At 28.2% G+C, this 13,237-nt stretch overlaps 1 protein-coding gene across 3 annotated transcripts in view; it reads right to left on the minus strand.

The window, feature by feature from the left end:
- LOC129920666 (uncharacterized) overlaps window positions 1–10,059 on the minus strand; it is a 30,672-nt gene extending 20,613 nt beyond the window's left edge. Inside the window, exons 1-6 of one of the 3 annotated variants that reach the window (XR_008773286.1) lie at window positions 9,767–10,046; window positions 8,333–8,392; window positions 7,691–7,741; window positions 7,031–7,090; window positions 6,301–6,408; window positions 5,944–6,212 (exon numbers count right to left, since the gene is read on the minus strand). Coding sequence is in view for 1 of the 3 variants with exons in the window: in XM_056002121.1 (XP_055858096.1) it covers window positions 7,031–7,090; window positions 7,691–7,741; window positions 8,333–8,392; window positions 9,767–9,786 (191 nt within the window). In the remaining 2 variants the exon portion in view is untranslated. Of the gene's footprint in view, window positions 1–5,943; window positions 6,226–6,300; window positions 6,409–7,030; window positions 7,091–7,690; window positions 7,742–8,332; window positions 8,393–9,766 lie in introns of those variants that run through there. The other 2 variants (XR_008773285.1, XM_056002121.1) reach the window with 2 other exon arrangements.
- Between the last annotated feature and the right edge of the window lie 3,178 nt (window positions 10,060–13,237).

A 13,237-nucleotide genomic window follows, 5' to 3' on the forward strand; every position in this document is an offset into this window, starting at 1 on the left:
TTAATTTCAGGTGACCATAAAAGGTACATATGTGATAGAATTAGCAAATTGATTGTATTGCCAAAAAAAGGAGACAACACGATCCATGGCCAACGTTTATAAGAAAAAAAAAAAAAAATTTTTGAAGCCAGGCAGAAATTTTGCCAGAACTAATTAAATGAAAAGCAGAAAGATAATATCAATCAACTATTCGTAGCATAGGTATTTCATAGTGAACGGAAAAAAAAACTAAAAAAAATAGCCGGGCTTTATTTAAGCTCGGGGAACTTATTGTAATACAAATAAATTGATCCTAAAAAAGTCTAGAACCTGACCTTTTCCAAAAAAAAAAAAAAGCAGCAAACATCAAGAATCGAAAGAAGGAAATTCAATTATGCATTAAGCAAAAATGATCAATAATACAATAACTAGACTCCTACAGTCGACATTTACTCACTTCGACAGTAGCTTTTAAGTGAAAGGAAAAATACAGTAGACAAAAAGTACTTTTGAAAGCCCAAACGGACAAAGTAACATTGATGATTGAGAGATGATGAGAGGGTGAGTGAGGTGAGGGCTATCCGAATATCGGTATTGAGCTGGATTTGAAGAGCTGGAATTTAAACAATGTCGACTGGGCGCTATTCAAAGAAAGGCCCATGCAAAAAGATATGTGTAAAAAAATAAATTTCAACACCACCCATGCATTCATTTTGGCCAAAGTATAAAAAAAAAAAATATTTTCAGGAGGTTTGGACTTTGAATATAAGGCAGATGAAATTGTGTTCTGGCACAAATTGAATAAACAACAATAAGATAATATCAATCTGTTTTTCAGAAACTTCTCAAAAATTATTTTTTATAAATCTATCAGACCGATCATCAAAGCGGGAGATTCGCAGGTTACAGATATTAAATGCCTTAATTTAGAGGGCTGAAAGGATGAGTGAGTGAGAGCTGCCTCTGCTTAAATTTCGAACTGTGCAATGAAATACAGGACAAGCATCTGTGTAATGGGAGAGCTTTTGGAGTCGTAAAACTTGTCCCTGCTCATTCAGGTCAAAATCTTTAAAATTTCTAAAGCTTTGGAAATCAAAAGCTTAGCGGAGGCAATGGAAACGTACATATCTTTGGTGCCAAGCCATTTAAACAAATATTCCACAGCGGATTTTTGGGGAACAAAAAAAAAAAAAACAAAACAAAACAAAACAAAATTTTAAGAAAGACAATGAAAGCAAAAGCCCTCGCTAGAAATATCATACATTTATTAATTCCATAATAATTATTTTTTTTTCTCCCTTTCATTTATTGATGAATTGTATAAATAATTTACTATATTTAAAGCTTAAAGGATATTTCGTATAAACCACTTTAATTTATTTTATTGATAATGAAATTATTATTATTGAAGACAACCATAATGAAGACAATGGAAGAAAAAAAAAAATAAACTGCTTTCAATAATGTTATTAGAGATTTACGATTGAAACAAAGTCATGCTCTGGTAAAAGTTGCAAATGATGAAAAATGAAAAGGAAAAAGGCGCCGAATTTTTTGTTCCAATTTACCATTTGAAATCAAAAATAGTCGAACGAAATGTACGTTCCAGGCGATGTTGTTTGATTCTCAAAAAGCTTGCAGTCAATTATACAAATGATAAAAAGTTATCAAACAATGATCTTGGTTGATGACATTGAAATCCTCGATCAAATAATATTTCAAAAACATTTCTATAATAAACATTTTAACCATGAAGGCAATATTCCCAGATCATTCATTGAACAAGACTTAATCTTGCTAATCGTTTAACGTGTGAACAGGCTCTCCAAAAAACTGGACGGAGTGTTGAATCCACTTCATAAATTAATAACCTACCACCAGTTTAACATTTACACACATTTATGTGTAATGTTTTTAGTTGTTGATTTTAAATTATTAAGAAAATAAAAAGACGGAAAGGCTTTTTGCTAAAACTCATAATTCAGTTTTACCACAACAGAATACCATTCATAAGGCAGCTCCATAGAGCATATTTTTTTTCTTTTCTTATACTAACTTCTTATTAAAAAAAACAATTTTTTTGTAAATTTGATTTTTTTAGTTAAATAAGAGTTTTTTTAAACCAATAAAAACTATCCCCCGTAACCGAATGATGTATTGCTATATGAAAAAATCAAACATTTCAATAACTTGCTATTAAGTTAGGGGTCGGTTATAGCGATCAGGAAAATGATCAATTGATTAAAAAAGCGATATCAAGAACTGTTCTTTAATATTTTATCGTAATTTTAGAAAAGTTCAGCTGCGACATTCCTTCCAGTGAGCGAATGATGATGAGAAAGAAAACGAATATCTCGAATGTTTTTTGGTGGATTTTCAAGTGCTACAGCTTTACTAATAACTCATCCTTTGGATTTTATAAAACTCAATATCCAAGCGAAAACATGGAAGGCGAGAGAAGTCATAAGATATTATTATTTTTATAAAAAAGGTATTGAAATGTATTTTTAAATCCATGTCTCTATCCATGGTTAATTGCACCTTTAGATTCGAATTGTACGAAGAGGCAAGAAGACGTGTTTTGTTGAACTCGATGGAGAGAAAAGTTCTTGCAGTGCTGTAGGTGAATTTTTTGTGACTCCAATAGCAAAGGTTCACATACGAACACACTGCCACTTGATAAAAGAAGATAACGAATAATGGACTTGAACGAATATACCGCGAAGTAGGTATTACCAAGATGTTCGCTGGAGCTGGAATATCCGCAATAAGAGGTGCAATGAATTCAATAGGACAGATTGCTCTTTATGATCAAACAAAATTTCAACTTCTAAAACATCCAAATGTGTTCGAAGAGAATTTCTCAACAATGTTCATTTCATCGGTAGCTGCAGGTTGCAACAACCTTTTGAAGTTGTTCAAACAAAGCTAATGAGTGCAGTAAAGTACAGAAAAGAAAAAGGAATAATAGAATGAGTGGATTTTATAAAGGAATAATTACTGGATTTGTTCGTATAATCAAACTGTAATAACTTATCTAGTTTGGGAACAATTACGTATAAACTATGGCAAACTTGTAAAAACAAGACATTTTGGAAGTAGGAAAATTCTAAATAAGATATTATTATTTATTTAAATTAATATCTTTTAATTTAAAAGTTTCATTGGCCAACTGGTTGAATGCAATTTTCAATCAGGTTTTGGTCACACAGGAAGTTGCAGACAAATGGACCAAATCCGAGATGATCCTCATACATAAAAAGGGTAATAAAGACGATATAAATAACTACTAATTAGTATAATATGATCAATCTTCAAAGTTTTCACAAAATGTTTATCCCAGCGAATGAAGTCTATTCTTAATTTCGAACAGAATTTCATTTGGAAAGCTATACTTAAGCAGGGCATAAACGGAAAAATTGTAAGGATCTTAAAAAACATATACGACAGGAACACAGCTCATGTATAAAAACTGATTGTTTTGGTCCTGAATTCAAAGTATCAAAGGGTGTCAGACAAGGAAATCCTCTTAAAAAAAAAAAATGGGGCTGGTACAAATGCTAGGCCGAATTATAAATGTGCTGGACTATAATACCCACATGACCAAAATGATCGCCTTATCTCTGAATTTAACTCATTTTAGCTTTCATAGCTTATTCAAGAATACATAAAAACAACCTATGAATAGTTTTAAATGAAAAGCGCTAACGAGTTGAATGTATGAATAAGCTATAAAATGAATGAACTTAAACAAGAAATAAAAACACCAACAATCGACCAAAACAACAAAATAATTTATTGAAGTCGGGTGATATAGTCAAATTTAATCCTGCATTGCAGAAGATCAGGAATCAGCATTATGTCTGTCAATTTTAACCAAACTAAAAAATGCATGATAATCGCTATTAAACATCTTTCACCAAAAAGAGTGTATCAGTGCAATGACAAATTCTTAGTATTTGTCGGAATTGAAACGACCCATGGAAAAAAATATTTTTAGAAGATTTGGACTTTGAGTGAAAAAATTGAACTAACAACAGTTAGATACTATCAGTCCGTTTTGCAGAAAAAAGGAGAAAGAAATAATGATTAAAGAATTGCAGGTGACCATGGCATAATATCACCGCAGAGAGAAGCGAATGTAAATCCTTTGAAAATTAGTATAAGATCTTTATTAGAAAACTCTATAGCTTAACCATCAAAGCAATATAAGGAGATAAAAATTTTGAAACAATTAGTTCCAAAAGGTTATCGCAGCTTTTATGACAAATAAAGGAACAGGGAAATGTAAGTGAAACAACAAAAGGTTTCAACAATCTATCCATTTAAGAAAATCCCTGATTATAAAATAGTTGATTTTTATTCTGAAAAAGATTGTAGTCAAGTATACAAAATGTTAAATTATCAAACAATGATCTGAGTGAAGTGATTGAAAACCTCGATCAGTAACATTCATTAGCTTTTTCTATCAACATAGTCCTAAATTATTTGACCAAATTCTCGAAGAAATTGAAAACTTAAATTGAATTTCGATGTAAATCTGATTGATTTACAAATACTATGAAGAAAATCGAGTTGTGAGTGAGATATAAAAAAAATAAATGTATAATAGTAAAAATAATAATAACAAAAAAATACAATAAATGTATTAAGAACGGTAACCAATAATTGACCTAGGTTTAAGAAAAACACTGGATCCTACATAAGTTTAATTAATGAAGACGTAGGTATAGATGTAATTTTAGATCAAAGCGTAGAAATAAACATAAATAGTATTAGGATCTATTGAACCCATTTGAAGCTCTGCTGCCCATGATGCTGTTGAAGTTTCAGGAGCATTGAATACCATTGCTGTAAATCTTATGAAAATCGAAAAATGTATCAATACCGCATTTGGCGAATTTACTTATTGAGTGATCAGTCTTAATAAGAAATGGTCAATTGTTTACACACGTGCCAGACTTACACGTGATAGGATATTTATTAAGATTAATTTCTCGAATCGTCGATACTTTTTTTTTCATTGGAATTCATTTAAGGAAAAAGTATAGCGACTGCAAGTCAACAGCAGACCGATTTTTAAGTTATACTTCTTACATACAGAAATTCACTCAGTATGTTTATACCATAACACAACTTTTTTGCAAATATGAGCACAAGATGGGGCTACAAGCTAATCAGTTTGGCATTTCTTTTCAAAAAGTAAAATTTTCATACCCAAAAGCCGCAAAAGAAGTGTAATTTCAAAAACAAACAAAGACCCCGAAAAATCTTAGAACAAAGAAGTAATAAAATGCCACCAAAGCAACGATGCAATAATTCAAAACTAAATCAAACAAAATTACTGAATCGCACAATAAAGTTTCTAAGAATATAAAAGATTTTTATGAAATAATTCACAAAAAAAATATTTTTAATTTAATTTCATAAGAAACTTAATGCAAATTAAAAAAAAAGGAAGGTTTAGTTATGAAAAAAGAAAATTCAAAAATTTTTCGAGCGGGCGAGGGAATCTCTAGTTTATAAATAAAAAAAAAAACATTCAACAAAAATAATAATAAAAAAAAAAACATAATTGATAATGATGGTTATATATCAAACGGTGAATGTATATCGAGATGAAGATCTCCTCTTTCGGATTGGTCAACTCTGATGCTATGCGCAATATGTTGTAAAATGTCGATAAAAATGTCAAAAGAATATTAATATAGTTCGAATACGGGTTTTGTAGGATCATTTTAAGAATGTTGTAAAAAAAATCACATGAAGCTTTAAAAAGGGTTTAACTATAAATGAATAGAGTGAGTCAAGAATTTTATGACAACTAAACTAAGGTTTTAGGATTCTAGCTCCATAATTCTAAATTAAATTCACTTCTTAATTTTTTTTCGATAGCTTTAGCAAAGTAGATTTTAATAAAATTTGTGGAGAGTTTGTTAATTTATTTTACCCCTTTATTAAAAAAAAAAAAATTAATTACTTTGTATTCTTTCCTAAGCTCTGCAATATTATAAAAATAAATGTAAAGCAATGCAATGCAAAAAAAGGTGTTAGTAGCAACAACAAACAAAATGTAATAAACCTATACATCTTAACATAGTTGGTTAATACTAAATATGTCCTCTTCGAAGGATTCCATGGTTGGTTTGAGATGATAAAAAATATTAGCATGCTGGTCATCGATGCTTCTTATTAGACCATCTTCATAATCACTTTAGAAGATGGTAAAAGAACTGCTTACAATTTCTGTATTATTATTTTTAATATATTTAGTATTTTTTTTAATTTTAAATATAATATTTTTTCTAAGCAGTTTTTTACCTGTGTCAAGGAGTGAGTTGTGAGCAGTAATTTTTCCATCCCACGTGTATAGATTATATTTGGTTTCAATTGGAAGAGGAAACCGAATCATCAAATCCACGCATTTCACTGTGGTGATCAATTGTTTTAAGTTAGAAAAATTGTAACATTTAAATGAAAAAAAAAAAAAATTAAGTAATTTAGGAAGAAAAATTGATTTACTTCCAAAAACATGTTCAAAAAAGTTATTGAAAGTTAAATTTCAAAAGTACCGGTGTTTGTTATGTAAAAGTGTAAAAAGTTATTTCTAAGAAACGCAGAACACCAAAAAAATTAATTTAAAAAATTTTGGACTTTCTTTACCAACGGCAATCGCTTTATGGTATCAAAATCTAGGGGTGATAAAATTCACCAAAAAAATTAAATTTGAATCTAAATTTTTGCCAAAACAAACATTCCCGGTTAATAAAAAAAAAAAAACAATTCCTTAATCGAAAAGATAACGTAAACGCTATAGCATTTTGTCGAATCTTGTTTCTTATTACATACAAAAATGTAAGAAAAATTTAATATGCAGGTACAAATGTTTGTAGAGGCGAAACATTTTCTTTTTTGTTTGAACATATTTGAAACTTTGAAAAGGGAAATATATATTATTCTAGCAAAACCGCGAAAGAAGACAAATTCTAAGTTCAATCACCTTTGGTGTTAATATTTAAAACAAAACAAAAAAAAAAAACTGTTCTCTTACCTTCCTCCCAACTTTGATTCAGCCTGTTTCCCTCCTGATGTACTTGGTTGCATTGGAACGCTGAAAAAAAAAATTAAATAAAGGAACTGTAATTATTACGAAAATTTGAAATTTTTCTATAATTATTTTCTATTTTTCTATAATTTATAATTCTAAGAGTTGTTGTAAAAATGTTCTCAACTTCACTTAGGAAGTTTTTATTAGATAATACATTTGCAGTCTTATGTGTTTGTTAAAAAAGTAACTTTAAACTTTGTCAAAAATGAAGCTTTAAGGCAATAAAATAAATAGTAAATAAATATAGCTTTCAAACGATAAAAAACTATGAATCGAAAATTATATCAAAGCAAAACTTGTGTCATAAAATTCTCAACAAAATTTGTTTCGGCACTTTGACTCCTCCGAATGATCGTTCAGAACATATTTTTATCAAAAAACATACCTTCGAAAATATCCGTTTTATGCGTATAGCTAAATAAACCGTTTAGGACATTAATACGTATGTCATTTGTCAATACGATATTTGAAAAAATATCAAAAAATTTAATGAACTGAAACCGGTTTGAAAAACCTTGGAATTTGAGAACTATTGTAAATAGTGCAATTGAAAGACTTGGTATTATTGTTGTTTTAAATGTATAATAATAAATCAAGTCTTACCTTGGCGAAGAGTAGGAATCTAGAATAGCATCTAGTTCTGCGATCACTAACCTGAAAGTATAAAAAATGATCATGTTTTTATTACAAAAAAAAAAAAAATTGTATAAGACTTGAATAAGTTTACAAAAAATTAAATTTTGAGGTCAAAAAAGTAGTTTGAACAAAATTACTAAGCGTAGCTTTTACATCCAGTGTTGTAAAAATCATTTTTTTTTTTTTTTTTTCAAAAATGCATTTGCTTTTCAATTACAAATACAAAAAAAAAAATAGCAATAGCCTTTTATTAGCTATAACTTTAAAACATATGTAATGCAAAATATTTTTAGATTACAAAAAATTTAATTTTTAATGAAAATATTATTCTATATTAACTAGCCCCAATAATTTCGTTCTGAGAAAAGTGGGTTTAATGAAACAAATCAATCCACTGATTTGTATTTTTATAATTTTAGGTACAATGACGCTGGATTTCATTAAACAAAAAAAAAAAAAACTGTCAAAAAAGTTAAATTAAATTTTATCTTACTCCCCTAAAGACTCAGAATAGAAAAAAACTATTACAAAATCAATCGTGAAATCCATTCCTAACATAATTCCTTAATCTAATCAAATAACTAATTATATATTATAGTTTCTACTTACATCTCTCTTCCAACATCTTCCTCTTCATCCATTGCAACCTTTCCTTGGCTTGGTTTTAAACTATAAATAAAAAGTAAAAAAAAAAAAACATTAATATTATATAATTTTAAATAAAATATATTATTGTAATGAAATCTCTTTTTTAATCCTTCCTTCTTTATATAAAGCTCACACAATGTTAATTCATAACTAAGAATAGCAGAAGTTAGTTACTACAAAATGTAGTAACATCTTGTTGTTTTGTGGGTAAAATATATGTACCTAAAACAAAAAAAAAAAGAGCAAAACTTCGAATTCCGTCGACCTTCATCTGATTCCAAATGATTAACGCATAACATGAAAAAAAGAAAACAACCTTTTTCACTCAGAACTATTATTTGACTAATAAAAATGGTAAAAACTATTGAATTTGTTCTTATAGATTGATGTGTAGTACACATGATATTTCTAAAAGATTGAATAGATCTCAATAAACTGCGACAAATAAAAACTCAGGGATGCCAAAAAAGACAATCCCAGTGGAAGACGGTGCTGTTCCTTAATGGACATCGCGGTTCAAAACTTCGGTGGGTCTTAAAAACCAGCTCGAGCTACAGGAAAATTAAAATGAAAGTTATTTCGCGAAAAAAGGCTCTTGTAAGCTGAACTTAGAGTACCTACTCAAGGCGGTGATAAAACCAATTTTCCAAAAATAGTCAGAGAAAAGCGATTGGTCTATGCTTATAAACAATGTTATTTTTTCCGAGAGATCAAAGTATGAAATTGTAAGTATAAACTTATTTGTATTTAAATATGAAAGACTAATACCTATCAATTTAAAAGCTGAAAAGTATGTACTTCGAAGAAAATGATTTCGATGTATTAAGCAGTTCAGATCTCAATCTAATTGAAAATATCTAGTCAACTTTGAAACTTAAGATTGCCAAGAAGCCTTAAAAACTTTACTTATCTGGACCTGGAACAACGATACCTGTTTCGACATGGAAAAACCACTCAAAGTCAATTTCCCTGTTCTGTGCAGCTGTAATAAAAGCCAGAGGTGGTCAATTAAAGTACTAATTAAAGTACGTTGCTGAAGAAGCAATATAAAAAAAACCCTAACATAAATTATTTTTCTCTAATCCTAAAAACATGAGGCAGGTACTAAAAAAATACACTTGACCACGTATCAAGAAACGATTAAAACCACATAAGAAACAAATTCTCACTAAAAAATATAGGTGTATTTGACAAAAGTCGAAACAAATCATTAAAAAAAAATTCAAACTGTAAATTAAGGTGCTTCAAAAAAAAAAGTGATTGAGATAAAAAAATCCTCCCGAAAACTTAACTCAAAAGGGTCTCTATTTTTTAGTTTCTTTATCATTTGCCATAGGAAAATATAATAAACTATTTATTTACAATTGTTTGTAGGTATTCACATTGTTTACTTACCCCATCGATTCAACCTCCATTTTTGAAGCATTTCCATTTGTAATGGAAGAACTGGGCTGGCCCGTTGAAGGTCCCCTAAAAATAAAACAAAAAAGATTAAGGAAAAGTGAAAATAAAGATTATGTAAGAAAAAACTAAACTAAGAAGCGCTAAAAAGAAAACACATGCTTATTAATGAACCTCCATCAATTTTACAAAACACATGCTTATTAATAAACCTCCATCAATTTTACAAAGCACATTTTACTGTGTAACACTAAAAAAAATACATCGGTCAGAGATTTATTACGTTTATTACGTATTGCGAATTTTAACTATCATATGGTATTGAATAATATATATAAAGTTCAAAATATCTTCTTTCTAAAATACATTTATATGTCACACACATATTTTTTTACATTAATGGAAAGGTACATTAAATTTTTTGCAATAACTGAAGGTCAATAAAATAAAGCAGATTTTAGGGGTTCAGAAGTTCAGAATTTAAAAGGTTTCTTAGCCGAGTATTTTTTGAGTGTTACAGAGTTTTATTATTATTATAATATTAGTTTAATATGAATAGATGAAAATAATTAATTACCCCATCCATCCAATTATGCTTTGATCTTTATCAGCCTCAGCTCTATTTTGAAAATGAAAAATAACCATTATTTAAAATTTTTTGTCTGACAGTTCATTAAATTATTTAAAATGAATTAAATTTTTATATTTTAAGCAAAGCATCTTTTTATTAAAACTTTTTTTTTTGCAACTACTAATACCGATAAATTATTTCGTGATATTGTTCTATTTAATTCAAAGGGATAAAAATGGATTGAAATTTAAGTGAGCAGTAGATTTCTGCTTAAGTTGACATATTATTTATTTCTTCAAAGCTGAAAATATGGAAATCTAGGAGTAATATCAATGAAAACGAAACTATTCAGTGTTTGTTTATTCTTTTTGTTAGAAAGATTAAATTAGAAGGACTCAATTAAAGAAATAACAATGCAAATGATTTTTGACATCCTAAAGCACAAAAATCACAAATAAAAGTCATAACAAGTTTCGATTCGAATGAACCCATTTTGTGTTAATATTATTTGAGTGTTCTTTCTTTGGAAATGGACACCTATTGGTGTTTTTTTTTTTTTAATAAATTATCAATATTCGGTATTTTTACTAAGATAGTTTTCTTGTAACTTAAAAAAAAAATTGTAGATAATAAAAATAACAAATTATTGTTACAGCTAAAAAATTAAAATAACAAAACTATTATTTACCCCATTGCGTCTGCTAGAAGATATTCCCCTTCGATTTTAGGAGATGAGCTTCGTGATTTCGATCTCGTTTTCGATCGGGATCTTGATTTTTCTGACCTAATAAAAAAAAAATATATTATTTATTAATGAAATATAAGAACATTAACTTAAACTTTTATTAAACTAGTTGAATTAAGTGACTTATCAAATACTACTCGTATAGAGTAGTATTATAACATTATTTTTCTATAATTTAATATGAATACTATTACAAAACATTACTTACCCCATTATGTCCACCGAGGCTGATGTATTTTCGCTGCTTCCCTCAGGACATTCACGGGATCTATTTTGAAAAAAAAAAAAAAAAACAAAATCAATTAAATCTTCAAATTTAAATTAAGAATAGAGAATGCAATAAAACTGCTTTGAAATTAGTATGAGATATGGATCTACTCAAGTCGATAAAAAGAGGTAAAAAAAATACATCTTGTTTAGTACTATGATGAATTTGTTCTCTTTTATCTGCCCACATTCTAAAGGGCCTATTGTATTTTTTATTTGTCCTAGCTATCTGCATATTCTGTAGGAATATAACAATTTAATAATTGGACAAGAAAATTTTGAACTATACCTAGTCAACAATTAACTATAATTTAATTTTCAGAAAGGAAAGCATGGAAATTTTTAAATTTAAGAATTTCCTTTTTTTGCACAATTCATTTTCCTAACCAAAGATAAAAATTCTATTGTAAAAGGCACGAGCTTTAATGATTTGAGTTCAGTTCCACAAAGATAAAATACAATTGGCACTAAACTATTGTAAAATAAAAGCGTTAAATTTTTCTGAACCATTTTGTGACCCAAATTTTAACAAATTTAGTAGTATTTTGAGCTAAATTTAAAAAAAAATACATCAAGTATTATTTCAATGCTCCATGCATTTCTTATGCGATAAAAACAATTGCTGCATTAAAACTTTTCACTTCTATTTGAAATGATAAGAAAATAAATTTGCCCAAAAAATGCAAAAGGACGATAATAATTATCTGGCAAAAAATTTCAAACGATTAAGTAAATTGTTAAATCGATTTATTATTTAAAGCCCAGTAAGATTAGACTTTTTATTTCGATTAATTCAGACAAAGCTGGAAATGATTTTAATTTATTTTGAAAATCTCTAATAAAAAAAACGAATTCTGAGATTCGCATAACTTTTGAGGGACAAAAAACCGTTACATTTTAGCACTTTTTTCATCTTTGGGTCATAACTCCTGAAAAATAACTCGCACAGAAAATTATTGTTTACCGAATTTAAAGAATATTAACTTTGAAAGTAGAAAAATTCGAAAAAAAAATATTAGGTACTAATGAAAAAAAAAACAGCAAATTCAGAGCTAAATTTGGTATTTTGAGTTTACCAATATTGTTCTGAACATTTTTCAGAAATGACAAAATTCAAAAACTCGTTAAAAAAATCCAATCAAATGAAAAATGTTCATAAAAAAATTTAAATTAAAATTTAATACAAATGTTATTTGTTGTTTATTAGAAATTTCAATTTAACGAGCTTCTGCTTTGGCTTATTTAAAGAAAAAAAAAAAATATATAAAAATCGATTTAAAAGCTATTTTTTGTTCAACAAAAATCATGATCGACACGTAAGTAAATCGCATCGAGATCGATTTTAATTCGATTTTTTTCTAGCTTCGTAAGAGAACAAGAAATTATCATAAACAATCAAAATATTGAAAAAGTAACTGAAATAAAATATTTACATGTAATCAATTCGACGAAAATTAAGCCTCGATGCACAAATTAATGACTTATGTAAAAAATATCAAAAAAAAAAAACTTAGTTTCTTTTTTTAAAAAGGCAAATAATGCCAAATAAATGATATTAAAAAAAAGTTGAAAAAAAATCACAATTTTTAACACACATGACACAGTCAGTCCAAGGAATCACAGAAAACTATCTTAAATCTTTGCACCTATTCAGCGGAGACACAATGGACAAGATTGGAAAGAACATAACAATACCATGTTATGAAAAAATAAAAAAGTGTGTGTAAAGGGAACTTAGGTATACAAATCAATATGCCACGAAATTCTCTTTTGTTTTAGATACAGATCACATATTTGTATGTGTTTGAAATTGGATATTGGATATATTTCTATAGAATTCCAGTCTATTGTCATAGAGAGTGGGATCGTGGAAGTTAAGAGA

The sequence above is a fragment of the Episyrphus balteatus genome, chromosome X (genome assembly GCF_945859705.1).
Source record: "Episyrphus balteatus chromosome X, idEpiBalt1.1, whole genome shotgun sequence".
In the NCBI taxonomy this organism is placed as follows: domain Eukaryota; kingdom Metazoa; phylum Arthropoda; class Insecta; order Diptera; family Syrphidae; genus Episyrphus; species Episyrphus balteatus.